This window comes from Drosophila yakuba, chromosome 2R, assembly GCF_016746365.2.
Source record: "Drosophila yakuba strain Tai18E2 chromosome 2R, Prin_Dyak_Tai18E2_2.1, whole genome shotgun sequence".
NCBI classification, from domain to species: Eukaryota; Metazoa; Arthropoda; class Insecta; order Diptera; family Drosophilidae; genus Drosophila; species Drosophila yakuba.
This window is the reverse complement of record NC_052528.2, coordinates 22,991,058-23,007,761: the sequence shown is the minus strand read 5'-3', so window position 1 is coordinate 23,007,761 and position 16,704 is coordinate 22,991,058. Positions and strand designations below refer to the sequence as shown.

The following is a 16,704-nucleotide window of genomic DNA, read 5'->3' as shown; positions in this document are numbered from 1 at the left end:
GCTGATATTTCAGCCCGGCTTTATCCAGCCTCCACATCTCGGGCGCACACGGCGTATGAGTAATCCGCATGACGAACGGCGCGAAAGTGCGCGTTCGTTCCACATTTTGCACTTTTTTCGCATTCTGCAAGCGCAGCTGCCGCCGCCGCAAGTTTGTGCTGAGTAAATTAAATTTTAACTGTGAGTTTAGCTTAAATGGAAAGTTTCCGATCCCCCGGGGCCACTGAAGTTGAAGGATGGAAGGGTTGGCTCTGTGAGCCCTTCGACTAAGAAGCCCCCGCCTTTCTTAGTTTGGAGGGTCTTAATTAAAACGCGAAACTTGCTCTTCATGTGTTTTTGTGCGCCTCTTGATGCTTAATTAAAATACTTATACGACATGTTCTACATGCCCGTGTACATAACTGTATCTGTATCTGTATCTGTATTTGCATATGTATCTGTATCTGCATCTCTTTCGGCTTCTGTTTCTGTATCTGTATCTGCAGAGTGTGTCAACAGCTGCTCAACCCACACCTGTCGTCCATGTGCTCACCTGTGCCCACCTGAATGGAGTGCCCTCCTCCATCTCGCGCTTTCCTCCTTAAAGCTCCTTGGCAAAATTCTTGGCAAAAAGTGCGCAATCCGCGCTAATTTGCCATTCCCTGTTAAGTGACACCATTAGCTGTCTTCGCCGCTTTGGCTTTTAACCGATGATGAGCTGCTCAGCACTCAGCAAATGTGGTTAACAAAAAAGTGTAATCCCTTCCTTTTTCGGACTTATACACTTATCAGAAGAAATGAGTTGCAGCTTTAAGTGCCATTTCCATATTTGGTGAATTCCCAAGTCCACAATCTTGCGAGTCCCCTGAGATATTTTAATTAAAGGCCGTTAGTCTTTCGGCCGGAATTCGGTAGCGCACGGCGTTCAAGTTGGCTCATAAAATGAATTATGTTAGCCATCCGTTGGCGGTAAATTTCGGGTGCCCAACTGCCATAGCCGCATTTTTCGTTCATATCACCGTTTTTGGTTTTGGTTTTCGGGTGTCGTGACTGCGGCTGGCGTTTTATGGCATTTCTTTGTACAGATTTTGCGGCTGGCGGTTGCCGCATTGACGCTGACAGCCCGACAAACCGACAGAGCGACAGCCAAGTGACTGATCCCTCCGCCATAAAGGACATTCCCGTACACAGCCAGGATGGGGCAGGATGCTTCTTGGCGGCTCTCAGACTAATGAGCGGATGCGCCCGTCGCCCGGCGGTTTAAGCCAGGAATTTGTTGGCGACGTCGGGCTTAAATGAGTTTAAGCGATTTCACTTGCTGGGCTGGCACACGTGAAGAAAAACACCGAATTTATAAGAAATATATTTCAGCATATAGTTGTATATATTCAATCCTGACTACAATGGGCTTAAATATTGTAACAAGAAAATAAGCTTCTAAGGATTAGCAGGATCTGTTTGGTTTTTGCTGCAGCACTTTGCCCATACTTGTTGTGATTGGTTCTTAATGGCCTAAATGGTCTAAAGTTCCGAGCTCTAAGCCCTGAGTAACAACTTTCTGTGATTAAATGCATGCATTTATGCATTTATAAGTGGCCTAATCGCCATCTGCAGCTCAAACCGCAGGACAAGAGGTTATGGGCGTGAAATGTCACTGGCTTCGATCACGCTCATAAGCAGATTCCCGGGATTTGGAACCCCTCCTTCTCACCCTCGCCACCCCCCTGCGGTTACCCCTGGCTTTGAGTGACAATGTCTTGTTAGTCAAATTGGATTTCGCTTGGCTAACTTAAAGCATATATGCGTACTTGTGCGAACGGGTTTATGCATCCTTGCCTCAGTTTTCGCCAAAGCTTATGGGAAAGTTGAAAAAGGGTTATCAGCACGCAATCAGACCGCACCCCGATCCCAAACGGAGGACTCCGACCTCCGGCCTCCAGGAGGAGGAGCAGTGCTCCAGTATGCCAGCGGAGGATTGCCTCCCCCAGCTTCGACTTCTGCTCCTGACGTTTATTATATTGCATTATGCGAACATTTCTATTGGTATTTATGCGCGTGCTTCTTGTGGCAACGTTACTTCTCCTCTCTTCTCCTCTCCTCCTGCTTTTTTTAGGGGCATCCCATGAAAGTGGGCGTGTGTCCTAATTTGAAATGTGGTGCTTGACTTTTTATACTCGCAGGAGGAGTGTGGTGTGTATGTGTGTTTGCGACACTTGAGGCGCGGCGTTTTGGAATTTTATTTAATGTGCTTTCATTTTTCATCCCTCAGCGCGCCGTGTTATTGGCAGACACATGCGGCTGTCTATTTATGAATTATTTATTGATGGCGGATAGGGAGGACAACAGCAGGACTGAAAATGCTGAAAACACATAGTAGACAGTAGACTGTAGACAGTTAAGTAAAGTTTCGCCCTGGCTTGACAGCCGCAGAGAACTTGTGTCGAATTATCCATTCAAATTGGCAGCGAAAACTTTAGCAGAAACTTTTCAGTCCAAAAGCCACTTAGCCACCGGAAAGTCGGAGCCAACTGATAAGTATGCAATGCAGTGACATCTGAATGTATTAGGCCCAATTCGATGCGATCCAAGCGAAGGGTTGTACGACTTAACTCGATTCATATAATTAAATGACAAAAAAGTGGCAGTGGCACGTGTTCCTGAGCGGAACAGGAAATAAATGACGACATTTCTAAATGACGGCTATTTATGCCGCCAAAATTCTGCGGCTGCGACTGAACATTAAGCCAGAAATCTGATCGGGATCGGGACAACAGGGCGGATGGTGACAGAGATAAACGTAGACAAACGATGGAATCCCCGCGGCTGGTGGCACTCACAGCACACATACAGACATACAGAAGCCTACATTTACATTATTCATATATTAAAAAAAGAGGCGCAGGGTGGCCCGAAAAGGGAAAAGGAAAAAGGGGTGGGACATTGGGGCTTGCGAACGCCAAGTAAATAACACTACAATGTGAAAAAATGAAGATGAATGCGAAAATATTGCGTATCCGCCGGGATGGCATCGCATCGAATCGCGCTGCGGGTGGCAGCCCTGATGTTTGGTCCTGGCAGTTGTGGTGACAAGCCCGCCCCGGTTTATGGCCTTTAAATCCGATTTCGATATTAAATCCTGCGGCACGTAAGTGCCAAGTTAAGTTGTGCGAATGCTCAACAACGCAAAAACGCAAATACGGAAAACTTGTGCACTGCTATTTGCGAATCAATCAGACTTATTTATTTTGTGCAGAGATTAGGATCGGAAATAAATTAGAGTGGGCGAAAAATCGAAGAGAATTTTCGCATGCCTATGGTGTGGCAAAATTTAAAACCATTCATAATTCCAAAGTGCCTGTAGGAATTTATTGGAGCAAGGCAAAAAAGCAAACTTTATCAAGCATACGCAGTCTAATGGATTTTGCGGGTAACAAAAAAGAATTCCCCAAGCAAAGGAGGCTGTGAAATAAAATTTTATATAAATCACTGCACAACTTCACTTGGCGGAGCAATAAAAAGCCATTAAAACATATAAATGTGATTTAATTCAATAAATCGATATGAACAAACACAGCTCCATATAAAATTCAAACCAAAAGAAGTAGAGCCGAACAAAGAGTTCGAAAAGATTATATCGCCCAAAGTTGAAGTAAGGGCTCTAAAGCTGTGGAACAGCAGATAAACAAAGAAAATACCCAATGCCAAAGGAAAAATCGAGAACGAAAAATGAGGAAAAAAACGGGAGCTGTAATCCAAAATAGCCATCACCGAGTTTGTGGCGGAAGGTTGCAAACCAAATTTGCGACTTAAAGTTCATTTTTGGGGTTTTGGCCATTTGTTTGGGAAATTCTGCAAAACGGTTTTGGGGTTTGGGAACGGATTTAATGTCACTTTAAGTGGATTTCAAGCAGGATTTATTTAATTTCGGGTAGAGGCAGAATTACAAATTTAACGTCACTCAGCTCCAGTTTTTTGTACGCACGAGTATTAACAAATTAAATATGTGTCTAGCAGAAAAGTTCATTGAATATTGATTGAGCTCTAAAATGGATTTACTTTTATTGCTGCCATCGAGAATGCATAAGTCGCCTGGGCTTTCAGCACTAAACTTTTAATCCATCGAATAGTATTGACTATATCGAAAATTGAAAAATTGAGCAAATACAAGTAAACTCGTATATCAGATTGCATATATATTTATGTTTTGCTTCATTAGCCAAATTGAAAGCGTTTCATTTTTTCCGCAGTAATTTAATAATTCAAACAGAGACACTCTGCCATTTGCTTTTATAAGCAAAATCAATGTTGCTCTTGCATGCATATAAAAGTGTACATAAAAGTTTACATAAAAGTTTACATAAAAGTGGTTTGTGGATTCCGTAGTGACCGCTATTGCCCTCGCTGCTGCCAATCAATAAATCATTTCCGCTGCCTCTAATTAAATCCGATTCCCCCTCCCGCCATCCGTTCACAGTAGCTTGAATTATCAAAGAAAAAGCTCAAAAATAAATCCCATTAAACTGGTAAATCGCCGAGGGCGTCGAAACGCGAAAAAAGCGACTCGAAACACCAGCAAGAACTGCCTGAAATATGGCAGCGTAAAAGTTAAAGTGCCTTCAAGAAAGTCGAGAAACGAGTGTCCCAAGTGCCGCCAAGTGTATTACATTTCTCATTCTTCGCCGGGCCCTTTGTTTTTCTCGGCTTCTATTCCGGCACTGGAAAATCCATTTCCCCCCCACCGGATTCTCTGGGGGATTCCCGTCAACGCCAAGGCGACTTATGCCCATCGGCCTGGAGGAGCACTCGGAATTACATGGCTTGCCTGCCACGACTTTGTGCCCCAGACTCTAATTCAGACCGAGACTCAGACTACACAAATTATGATAAGCACTTAAGTATAATAGGCCATGGAGCAGCAATCAATGCGGGGCCCAGGTCCCCGTCCCTGCTGACTATTGGCCAAATGAAAGTCCGGGCGAGCAGCTCCACCGAATGATTCGCATGATTCGGATGATTCGGGTGATTCGGTGCCAAGTGCATGGTCAGCAGCGGTCTCTTTCTACGGCCATCGCGCCGTCTCTCTCTCTGCTGGGCCGACAAACAAAATCACTTAGACGGCTGTCGACATTTGTGCTTGCCAAGAAAATTTACAAAAATAATATAAAACTGCAACGGAAAAGCGTGCCAAATAGTTGTTTTCCCCGCCAACTTCCTTGTTTCTCCATTTGTGTATTTGCTTATGAATATATATATATATATATTTACACAGGCGAGTAGTGAAAACTGCAAAATGCAAACTGAAAACTGAAAACTAAAAACTGGAAGAAAACAAAGCACAATCCCAGCCGGAAAATGCCTTGAAATGTGTCAGAGGCATACATTGTGAGTGGAAAAACTGGAAACTCCGGCCAAGTCGAAATAAATTATGGCAACACAAGAAAAATTTGCTTCAAGCAGCCCACACGCCTGTCCAAGGCAAAAACCCAACTGGGTTAGTCATGGAATTTGACTAAATATTATACGAAGCGCCAAATCCCAATGGATCTATTTGCCAAACTTAACCGCACCAGACCAATTCCATACACACACTGAATGAGAACTAGAACTGCGCTGGGCAAACAAATCCTTGGCCCTGGACCTCCAATGGCATTAGCACATGGCAGTTGAAAGGCTCCCAGAGGCCCCGAAAGGAGTAAACTTGCTGGATTTTAACTGCAGCCATTGACTGATTAACTGCAAACGGGAAAATGACGAGGGAAAGCCAGGAAAAGTGTGGAAAAGTGGGGAAAAGAGGGGAAACTGGCGAGCGAAAGCATTTATCTGCCCAATTTAACTATCGCCCGATGGCAAACAAACCTGCCCGGCTCCGTTTTGCGGCTTCCCATCTGTCCCCACGGTAATGGAGCTCTAAATCTGTAGGGCGGAATACATACATATCCAGGCGCGGACGCTTGTCCGGGGTGGCCTCCGGGCGGAGGAGGGCCAAACAAGATGCAGAAGGCGCTTATTATTGTTTGCCATTCAAGCATCACACGGACCTCGCAGTGCGGAACCCAAAACATCGGAACCCGAAAATCGACCACTGGAACAGTGGATCAATGGACCTCTCGACAAGCAGCGCGGCGGAAACCAAAACCAAAACAATGGAGGCGCAGCGAGTCTGCGAGAAATGACCGATGAAGTGAACGGAGCGGGAAAAGCGCAGGGATCCGGAAACTGGGCGGCGAAAGTTACGCCATAAACGGGCATTAACTATTTGTGGCCAGCTACACAGCAAGTCCATAAATGGCTGCCACCTAATGCCCAAATAAGCAATTAGTTATGGCATTTTCTAGGTGAAAGTTAATTGTATCTAAAAGGCAACTTTCCATTGCACAACGAGATTAGTTAGCGCCAACACGGCGAATGTTAAATTGTCATGTTGCTGCACGAAAACCTTTAAATTGCGCATACGCCGCGTGGGCCGCGTTCGCAAACGAAGCAATTAAAGGGAGAGAGAATGCAAATATCCGGCTGACCAAAAGGAGCAAAGCGTAGTGAATTAATGTGGCGTCAAATTGAATGACGAGCCGCTGCCTGCCGCCAGAAAAGGTGCAAAAAGAACGCGCAATGGAATTAAAGATGCTGATGGGATGGAGCTGAAGAGGGCGCTGATGAGAGGAGGGGCCCTGAGAAATGGAACGACAATTTCATTTCAAAAATGCAAGATGCCGTGATGAAGCTGATAAAAATGAAGTGGATTCCTCCCGGAATTATAAACAGCTGTAAGGAGGAAAGGGAAGATGCCAGCCAGCCAGCCGTCTGTCCACTTGGGATCCGTAACAAGGACCTGGACAACAGACAGGTGGGTGGCAGGAGGAGGTGGCGCCTCGTCTTCCAGGAGGACGACTCGCTGTCACGTTTCAGTTAGTCAAATGAAAAGGGGCATTGCCGCGGGCCAGGACAGCCGGAGTGATGAACGGAATTATAGGGAGAGTTCCTGGAAACTGTGTGTTCCATAATGAAGACGCCCGACTGGCAATCCGTTTAAGACTCGTCAAAGGTTTCTCGATGTCCGCCCGAAGACAGAATCGAAGTGGAAACTGCGAAGATGCTGCATTTTAATTGAAGTTGCCTGGAAAATGCACAGAGCAAATGCATAGGTTGCTACACCTACAGACATTTGTTTGATAGCAAATATTCGCAGATAATTGGCAGCATGCATTGTCTTGAGTCCAATTACACTTGAAAGTTGTGAGAGCCATTTGATTTGGAGCAATCATAAATTTTTCATGAATCTACACATAAATGGTTTTATTGCTCAATGCGCAGGCAAACGAAATCCATATCCATAACCATATCCATAAAACAAAATAAATGCTTCGTTAGAGCCGTTTGTGTGCCCTGGGATAATTTAATATTTTCTTTGACACTCGAAATCCAAACAATTCCCGGGGCCACAAATGAATGCTTTGTCATGATTTCTTTCATTACAGACACCGACCGACTTCAAATGACAAACCGCACGAGAAACACTGCCAAAGTCAACGAACGACTGCAGGCGCAATCTGAGGCAGGTTTAATGAGAGCTCGCTTTCTGAAAACCCCCACCAATAGTAACTAACCCATACCCATCCCCACTCCTCTATCCCTATCCTTGCCCACACATGTGAGCGAATTATTATCCCGACCACTCACACACACACACACATGGATATACGCCTGAGTGTTGATTTACATTTTTGATTTATTTTATTTATTTAAGCCATGCCTTGTATCTCTATGTCTCTGCGTCTGTGTCTGTGTCTGTGGGTGTGTCGTCGTCTAGGCCACAGAAATGCCAAATGGCAGAGCAACAAAGCTGGCAAAAATATTGCTGCCCATAATTTTCGTGCTCTCATTCGTATATTTTGTGCATTTTTTTGTTATTCGGTTTTTCGGTTATTCGCTTTCTGTGGATTTATCGCAGATTTTGTTCTTTATATAAGTGCTTTGTTTGCCTCCTTGTCCTGGACAATTCCCCCTGTTTAGGAATTCCAAAACGAGAGAGAGAGAGCTGAGCCACTTGAACGGAGTTATCCTGGGCGGCTCTGCAAATGTTGCGATGGCTTACGCAGTCCTACAAATAGTCCTGCTGACCCCGGGTTCAAGTATTCCAAGCAGCCAGGACTCGGGGAGATGGGCTTCTTCCAATATCCAACTAGTTACCGTCGTGGTTGCTACCAGTTTTAGTCGGGGGCCAACACTTGCCCCGTTGTGAACCAGTTTGACTTTCGACCGCATGCAAAAACTGCTGTTTGATTTCGGAATTTAAGGAGATACTCGATACCTCTCCAGATTCTATTTAGCTGCCCATTTGGCCGAAGGCGGGTTTTCGAGTGAACAGGTCAATCATCAGTTAATTTACTCCGGAGACGCAGTACTCCAGTGCTTAATGGGCCTTGAGTCGTAAATTATATTTTACGCAGAGGCTTCTAAATTTATTACCAGTAAAATTTGTGCTAACGTCCAGTCAGTAATTAAGTTATTTGCCCTGCGGAATCGGATGTTTTCGTGTTTTGAGCACAGATATCCCACAGATGTGCAGCTTAGACAAGCAAACAATCTGGATGCAGAGCAATCAGGGTGTCGAGCGTAGCCAGTCTTCACTGTACTTCGCTCGGTCGAGTGCCTTGTGCGTGTTTTTCATAATTATGTGTGCACATTACTCATGAGCAGCCAAACGCAAACAGGGACAGTGGCACGCACAGGGCGTTAGGTCCGTGCACGGGGGGCCCACTGTACAGTAGCTAGGCAAACATTTGCCGTATATTATGGCTAATTTAATTGACTTCCTCAGCTTCCTTCTGCAAGTGTTGTGTGGTGTTGTGTTGTGTTATTTTGTGTTGTGTTGCGATGGGCGCCTGTAGTTGAGAGGGGATTCCCCGTCTCGTGTGTTTGCCTGTGCGTGTGGTTCCCTTTGATGTTGGGCAGAGTCGTTGAAGAATGTCCTTATTGACAATAGAAGGGTCCCCAAATGCCAGACGGCACAATATCAAGCGCAATCAGTTGGGTTAAAGAGGTGAGCAGAGGTAACATTGTGAGCTTTATGAGTTCAATCGAACAGTTGAAACAGAGCCTCGCAAATTACCAAGAACCAAGAACATGACGACTGGCCGATATAAGTCCTTTGAACTTTCCTTTTCCACGCTCCATAATGAATTATCACCCAAACTCATATGCAATTCTCAGGCATTCTGGCACATCCAAGTCCATTCTCCAGCGGCCAAGTCGGCATATTCGATTCCATTTCTGGTGGTTCTCAACGTTTTGAGAATGCGTAGGGACAGGAAATGACTCCTAGATGCCCATGCTGCCCAGCATGCTCTATATTCACTTAATTATAGATGCGACACGCACAATTTCTGGTCCCTCTCGGTGGGTATTGTAATGCGAGTGGGATCCCTTTCCCCAAAAAGCGAGGCGTATTTATGCGCCTGGGGCTGACCCTCTGGGATTCGTGGGCTCCTTGTGTCCATTTCATAATGGGACACGAAGCTACGATAAAGTAGCAATTACCAAAGTACCAACACATTGAAATGCCCAACAAAAGACCTCTAAGAGGGCTTTCAGAAGTTTCCCAACTTGCCTGCGAACGAAAAACAGGTTTCTACGGAAGTACGTCCATAGAGCTGTTATAAGTCCCATATTCCCGAGAAAATATTAAAGCCAACTTAAGATTTGTTTACATTTTGGTGCCATTCCGAAAATTATTTTACGATTTAAATGGTTACGAAGACTTTAAGCTTCAATTGATCTTTGGATTTCCACAGAACTACAAGTTGTATTGTGCTATACCAAAAGTGAACTTAAACCTGCTTTGAAAAAGAGTCGAGTAAAGTTCACCGCTGGATTCGAGTGTACAATTCCCAAAAAACATTCGCTGCACTCACCATTCACATTCACATCACACGCCCAATCTGTTCACTTGGCTGGCGGTTCACGTAGTTAACCAAACAGGATCGAAGGACTGCAGGGCGCACTTTTTCCACAAATCCACAAATGCACAAAAGCACAAACTCCGTTCTGCAGTTGGGCCGGAAGGGAAACGAAACCGCGGCAGTTTCGCTTAACTAAATTTCGTTGTCAAAACTTCAATTGTTGGGGGCCAGGGCGAAGAGTTCTGGCCAAAACATTTTGACAGGCCCGGAAGGAACGGGGGGTGAAGTTGGAGCTGTAGTGGGGGCTAAAGCCAAAACACTTTCGACGTGTGTGTATGTGTGGAGGCTTGCGAACTGCGAATGGGCCGAGTTTCAGTTTGGAGCGCACTTAACTACCACGACTAACTTCGCAGCACTTAACAACACTTGGAGCAAACTTTTTGCTAGCCGCACAGACTAGTTTGGCAATATGTTAGGCTCTTATCTGTGGCTAATTCGTGGCCTGAGTCTGAGCCCGAGTCTTACCCCTTGGATGCCCCAAACTCGAACGGATCCCGTAACTGATTTTCCGACCAACTCGAGAGCCGACCTGCAACCGCCTCGTCGAAGGAATCACCGCAAACTGCCTGAGCGTGTCCAAGTCCCCAGACAGCAGACTGCTGGCCCGTTCCTTCCCAGCATCGAGTGTGCAGCATCCATGCCGATCCGATCCGAGTCGCCAGCCGAGTCCTCGGCTGAGGAAGAAACATCGCCGCACTTTATGAATGGGGCGATGTTTCGGGAATGCCATGGAATCGGAACCCGATCCGCGCATGCCCACGGGGCGTATGCAAGATTTATGACAGTTGCGCTCCGCCGGAATCCAGCGAGCACGTGGCGGACCTCCAACAAGTGTGATAAGCGTGATAAGGCCCCGAACGCAAATCCAACTGTTTTCCACAGCCACAGAGCCACCGAGGGCTTGGTGTCTAAGGTCAGGGACACTGACCACACAGCGCCGATACCAGCGAGTTGGAAGCAGCTGCGAATAAAGTTTATGAAACTGTGTTTATCTCTTCATTTTTATCTGTGTACTCACAATGACTTTAACTCAGAGCTAGTATTATAATTTAGATAACCATTAAATCAAATGCAAAATAGTTTCGGGGTGCGCAGTGTTTGAGCTGATAAGAATTTAGCTTACAAACAAGATGATATCAGTGGGCCCAATTAGTTTCTCTGCTAACTTATCGAAAACCTGATACACCATTAAGGCAGCGTATATTCATTCAGAAAATGAGGGGGATCTCAAGTGGAATAGTATTTTTATCAGGCATCGACAGTCTGCTGTATTATAAAACAAATTTGCACTTGAGACTAACTTACTGACCAAACTGACCATTCGGACCATCCTGGCAACAAAGGTGCGATAAGCCGTGGCATAATAGTATTTCCTTATCAGCCATCGACTGCTGATTCAATTATGTAACACTTCGCACTCGAGTGATGTTAATTAATTAAACCGACACTTGAGTACAAACCGACTGGCTGGCTGTCCGCCGGATTAGTCATCCATATGTACCAGTAGCCAGTAGCCAGTAGCATCCCATCACCACGACATACTTGCGGTGGCAATCCCTTGGGGAGAGTTGAGAGTTAGGTGGTGTTATGTGGGTGGTGTTGGGTGGGGGGGGGGGGGGGCATCCCATTATAATGCGCATTATTAACTGACGCCTCCTGTCACGCCCGAGTAGGCAAAGGGACCACGTTGGGGTAACCCGCCAGGACAGGCGCCCAAAACCGCCAATCAAATCGGCATCGCAACTGCACTCCGAACTCGCTGGCACGGAACGGCGTCTCGTCCTGCCCGAAAATCCGCAGGACTTAAAGCTTTAAGATGAAGTTTGCTGCGGTGGCAACCACCCCCTTCCGCCCCCCTTTCATTTGCATGCCAATCGTCGGGAGCATCTTGTCCGGGTCCTTGGCCATGCATTGCATCTTGGCCGGGTCCTGCTCATTTTGCCAAACAAATTCAGAAATTCAGAAACACTTTAAAGTATTTCGCTCGCTTTTGGCCGCTCTGTCTGTAATTTCATGTTAATGTATGCATGCAGGCGGGCTCCCGGAGTTTTGGGAGGCAGCGACACACAATGCAAATAGCGCAACAGGGCGTGGCCCCATCCGAAATTATTACAGCCATAATAAAATGCCGGCGTTGAGTTCATTTAAAAGGAACTATTTCGGAAAGTCCTTTGCAGAGAAACATTTAAGTGCAGGTTAAGCGGCGAGATAGTTTCGGAAAACTTAAAATAAACCTGCTGTACTTTACTTTAAAGGATACTTAATATCACCAGCTAATAACTATTCAGAAATATTTTTGAGCTGCTGTTGAGTGCATGTTTAAAGATACAAATCGAATGAACTTTCCTTAATCAATCATAAAATATATGTTTGTTGTCATGTCCAAATGGCGCCACCTTTAAAACGCCTTTAGTTGCAGAGATATCGAGTTTAATATTTTCCCAGGAATATAGGCTTTTATCAGATAATTTTCGGGAATCACTACATTAACCCCCGCGACGGTTACTCACCTGCCACCGAAAGGTGTTCCCATGGGACAAGAAATACGGAAGTCACTGCCTCCGGGAGCGGAAATTAAAAAAGTGACGCCGGCTAGATTAGACGAGCCCACCTCGGGAATCAGCTGATGTTGCCGTAAATCTTCAACTTATTTTGGCCAAACTTTGGACCTGGCGAGTGTGTCGATTAATTGCTTAATTGATATGATAAGCACCCCTCCAGGGCGATATAAAAAGACAATGTAACGGTTCCGGGCACTCAGTAGCGATTTCAAACTGGACTAGCAAAATGCCGACAAAGGCGGTTTTTCCCACCTTCTACAACAAGGAGACCCAGATATGGAGTGGCCCGCCACGGCCCACGGTCTACGACCACAACACCTCCATCGGCCAGGTCGTGTTCAACTCCCTGCGGTGCTGGCCGACCAATGTGATTCAGGTAAACGATTGCGTAACTGGGAGCCGGCGGAGTCGGGAGTCTGATGAGCTCGATTATATAAAAGTAGATCACCGACGACGACGGCACCGTGCTGACCAACGCCGACATGCTGGCCTACGCCACCAGGATCGCCCTGTTCTTCAAGAGCGAGGGCCTCACCCAGGAGGACCGCGTCGGGATCATCGCCAACTCCAGCACCTTCGTGATCCCCGTGGCCACCGCCTGCTTCTTCCAGGCCACGCCCTTCCACGCCGTCAACTACTCCAGGGAGCCGGCCATTGTGCAGGGTCTCTACTCGGTGACCAAGCCCAAGATCATGTTCATCGACGGCCCGGACTACGACCGCATCAAGGAGATCACCAAGGAGTGGTCCCCAAAGCTGATCACGCTCACGGGCAAAGTTGAGGGCGTGACTAGCATCGAGGACCTGGTGAAGCCCCATCCCGCCGAGAAGATCTATGTGTGAGTAGCTAAGCAGCATCCATTAGTTAAAGTTCATCCAATTCATTGAATTCTTGAATTGATTTCAGACCCGCTTCCCTGGCCACTGGTGGCGACCAGATCGCCGTGGTGCTGTGCTCCTCCGGCACTGCTGGCCTGCCCAAGGCAGTTGCCCTCTCCCACCGCCACATTGCATCCACCAACTCGTGAGTTCTGCATTTCCAAGCTCCAAGAAAGCCCAGTCTAATCCAACTTATCCACCCACACAGGTTGTGCATCAGTACCGATGTGCTGTACACCAGTGCCACCATCGACTGGATGACCGGATTCTCGATTACCGTAATGAATCTCACCTGTGGCTTCACTCGCATCATATCCAGGAAGGCATTTAGCGCCGAGACGGCTCTCCACCTGGTCAGCAAGTACAAGGTCAGCTGCCTGGCGATGGCACCGTGGCAGGCCTACGAGCTCTTCACCAGTCCACTGACCACCACCGAGCAACTGGAGTCCCTGAAGATAGCCTTCGTGATCGGCGGCTGGATATCCCTGGCCCTACTGCGCCGGGCCCAGGAGCTGCTGCCCAAGACCTACGTGATGTTCTCGTACGGAACCACGGAAACGGGTGTGGTGACCATCAACGTCGATCATGGTCTGGAGTGCTCGGTGGGCCGACTGGCGCCCGGCATGAGGATCAAGATCCAGGACGAGAATGGCCAGCAGCTGGGCGTGAATCAGACGGGCGAGGTGCTCATCGACATCGGTCTGAAGTGGGAGGGCTACCTCTCGAACCCGGAGGACACGGCCACCACGCTCCAGAATGGCTGGATCAACCTGGGCGACCTGGGCTACTTCGACGAGGACAACAACCTGTACCTGGTGGACCGCAAGAAGGACCTGCTGAAGTACAAGTCCAAGCACTACTGGCCCAACGAGATCGAGCAGATCATCGCCGAGCTCCCAGAGGTGGAGCACGTGTGCGTGGTGGGTGTGCGGGATGCGAGGTACGGCGACGCCGCCGGAGCCCTGATCATCAAGAAGGAGGGAGCCGAGATCGCCGACCAGAAGATCATCGACCACGTCGCCCAGCGGGTGGTGGTGGACTACAAGCAGCTGAATGCCGGCGTCATCTTCGTGGACAAGTTCCCCAAAAACGCCAACGGCAAGGTCATGCGGAGTTTGGCACGCGAGGTGTTCGAGAAGACCAAGCCCATTACCTTCTAGAGCCTAAAATCAATATGTACTTTTAAAATTGAGCTACCTGGTTTAATGTGAGAACAAAGTTAAGTTCTTGTTGCTTGTTGTTAATTCGTGATAATTAAAACTTACATTTCATAGATTACGTTGGCTTCTAGTTGTCTGTTCTTGCTAATTAAGTGGGTAGCCACTGGAATTCATGAAGCGTCATATCCGCATTGCTTTAATATCTATCTTTTTAATTAAGTTAAAGTGCCAAGTGCTAAGCGGGAGATTAGATATAGCTTCGATGAAGGAACTGCTGGTCATGCACTTGACCACTTATCTAGCTATAGATAATAATGACCAATTATTAATTATGCATAACGAGGATACAGTAAAGCACAGTACAAAACAGCCACCAATTTAATGCAGTTCCCTGTTTTGAATAGCCTTTAAACACGTTCGAATGCGCCTCTCAACGTGGCTTTCCGGGCTCCAAAGTCCGCATAATGGCGAATTGCGAGTGAAAGAGGCAAATCCGTGGTTTGATCCTTGTTGGTATATGAACACCTTTTGTGACGGCCAAATACGCCAATTTACGGTTATGGAAATGGAAATGAAAATGAAAATGTCTGGCCGTCCGATAGCAATAATTTACCTTCCGGTCGATGGCGGCATTTGTGTTTCCGGCTGCGTTCAAAGCTATCGCAACCGCTGTTTCCGCCGCATGTGGCACAATCTGCTCGATTCCGCTGCTCTTTCAGAGCTTATGGTTATGCAAAACGCAGACGACCACGTCTGCCCCACCCCCAGCAAGTTCAATGTAGCATATCCTGTTTGCTCTCCTTTTGGAGTGGCTCTGCTTGAGTGTCCTCGTGGCTCCCAAAGACGACGCATCCCACTGCACCCGCATTGCATTCCTGACCCGCCGTCGTCGCCATCGTAAATTATTCAAATCTAAGTCGTAAATAAGCGCGCATAAACATAAGCACAATTGCTGTTCGTCGGCCTGCTCCTGCCACAGGACACGCCCACAGGACATCTTTGCAGCTCCGAGATTCCGGATCTCCGGATGCCCCAAGCCCTCGAGAATCCAGTGGCAAATTTCTGAAATCGCCGGCTCCACATTTGAGTTTGCAGCTGCAAGTTTATGGAAATCCTCGGCAATAATTTGCGCCTGCAAATGTCGCTTAGGAAATGTTTTCCCCTTTCTTTGGGCCTCGAAAATACCATTAGGAAAACCATGAGCTGCCTTAAGGTTCTTTCTGTAGTAGAGATAGGTTATTAGGCTGATCAAGAGCAGATCTAATTTTTATTTTCATATCCGATTAGCTTGGTTACTCACATTAGTTAACATGCCTTCAAAAGCTTTACGAGCATTGGCACCTGGAAATGTGATTGACGTTTGACTAACGCACGAGGTGATTTCGGATTTGCTTCGCTGGATCGCTGACAGGCATGCCGTCCATACCGAACCACCCACCTAACCATAGCAGCCGAAGGACTTATCAGATCCTGGCATTGATGCCGGCTGAAAGGACTCAAGGGTCTCGAATCCGCGGCCAGCGGCAAGTGTTTGATTGATGGAGGCAGCTGAAGGGCTGCGATTGCTCGCTCGCTTGGCTGAGTGACGTGGCTGTGGCAGGCAGTGTCTTTATCTGCGGAGGACACCCGATCTTGGCCCGCTTTAATCACCACCCACTCCCTGATTACGCCAGCGCCACGGGGCACCACCAGCTACACCACAATGCAGACTGCTCCTCCAAAACATCCAAAACAACCAAACATCCATGCTTACATGTTTACATGCAATTACCGTCTCAGTGTTCCGCTGTCAACTCGAGTGCTATTTGCCATTGTTTATTACACGAAGCTCTCAACTCCATTCCGTGGATTTGAATTGCATGGGTGGCGTCCAGCGGGCGATTCAGGTGATTCAGGGGATTGGGTCTCGTGTCGGTGGCATTCTTAATTGCATTGCCAGCAATGCATCATCGCAGAGCACTTGCAGGTGCAGGAGCTGGTAAAAATGTTCATCGCTAATGTCGCAAATGTTTGCCGTTGGCTTGTGACTCTGCAGTTGGCCAAAACACGAAACAGAGCCAAATTGCCAAGGAATTGGAGGTGGTCGTAAAGAGAACGTTAATGCAATTGCTGCTGAATTTACACTCCTTATGTGAAACTGAAAAGTTCTCATGTTGTAAAATAAGTT

The 16,704-nt window shown here is 47.1% G+C and overlaps 2 protein-coding genes across 2 annotated transcripts in view; one reads left to right on the top strand and one right to left on the bottom strand.

The window, feature by feature from the left end:
- Window positions 1-10,532, bottom strand: part of LOC6532048 (5-hydroxytryptamine receptor 1D) — a 36,883-nt gene extending 26,351 nt beyond the window's left edge. The window contains exon 1 of the mRNA XM_002092789.3: window positions 10,404-10,532. The gene's annotated coding sequence lies outside the window, so the exon portion shown is untranslated. The remainder of the gene's footprint in view (window positions 1-10,403) is intronic.
- A 2,153-nt stretch (window positions 10,533-12,685) lies between these two features.
- On the top strand, window positions 12,686-14,655 carry LOC6532044 (4-coumarate--CoA ligase 1). The gene is made up of 4 exons (XM_002092785.4): window positions 12,686-12,875; window positions 12,943-13,337; window positions 13,406-13,522; window positions 13,586-14,655. Exons 1-4 carry the CDS (start codon window positions 12,726-12,728, stop codon window positions 14,535-14,537), a joined length of 1,614 nt encoding a protein of 537 aa, XP_002092821.1. The 5' UTR covers window positions 12,686-12,725; the 3' UTR covers window positions 14,538-14,655.
- Window positions 14,656-16,704: the final 2,049 nt, after the last annotated feature.

Excerpts from the sequence above, each read along its gene's own strand:
- LOC6532044 (XM_002092785.4), top strand. The coding sequence starts at position 12,726 with ATGCCGACAAAGGCGGTTTTTCCCACCTTCTACAACAAGGAGACCCAG. Across the intron at positions 12,876-12,942 it reads GGCCGACCAATGTGATTCAG|ATCACCGACGACGACGGCAC; the intron begins GTAAACGATTGC and ends ATATAAAAGTAG. Across the intron at positions 13,338-13,405 it reads CCCGCCGAGAAGATCTATGT|ACCCGCTTCCCTGGCCACTG; the intron begins GTGAGTAGCTAA and ends AATTGATTTCAG.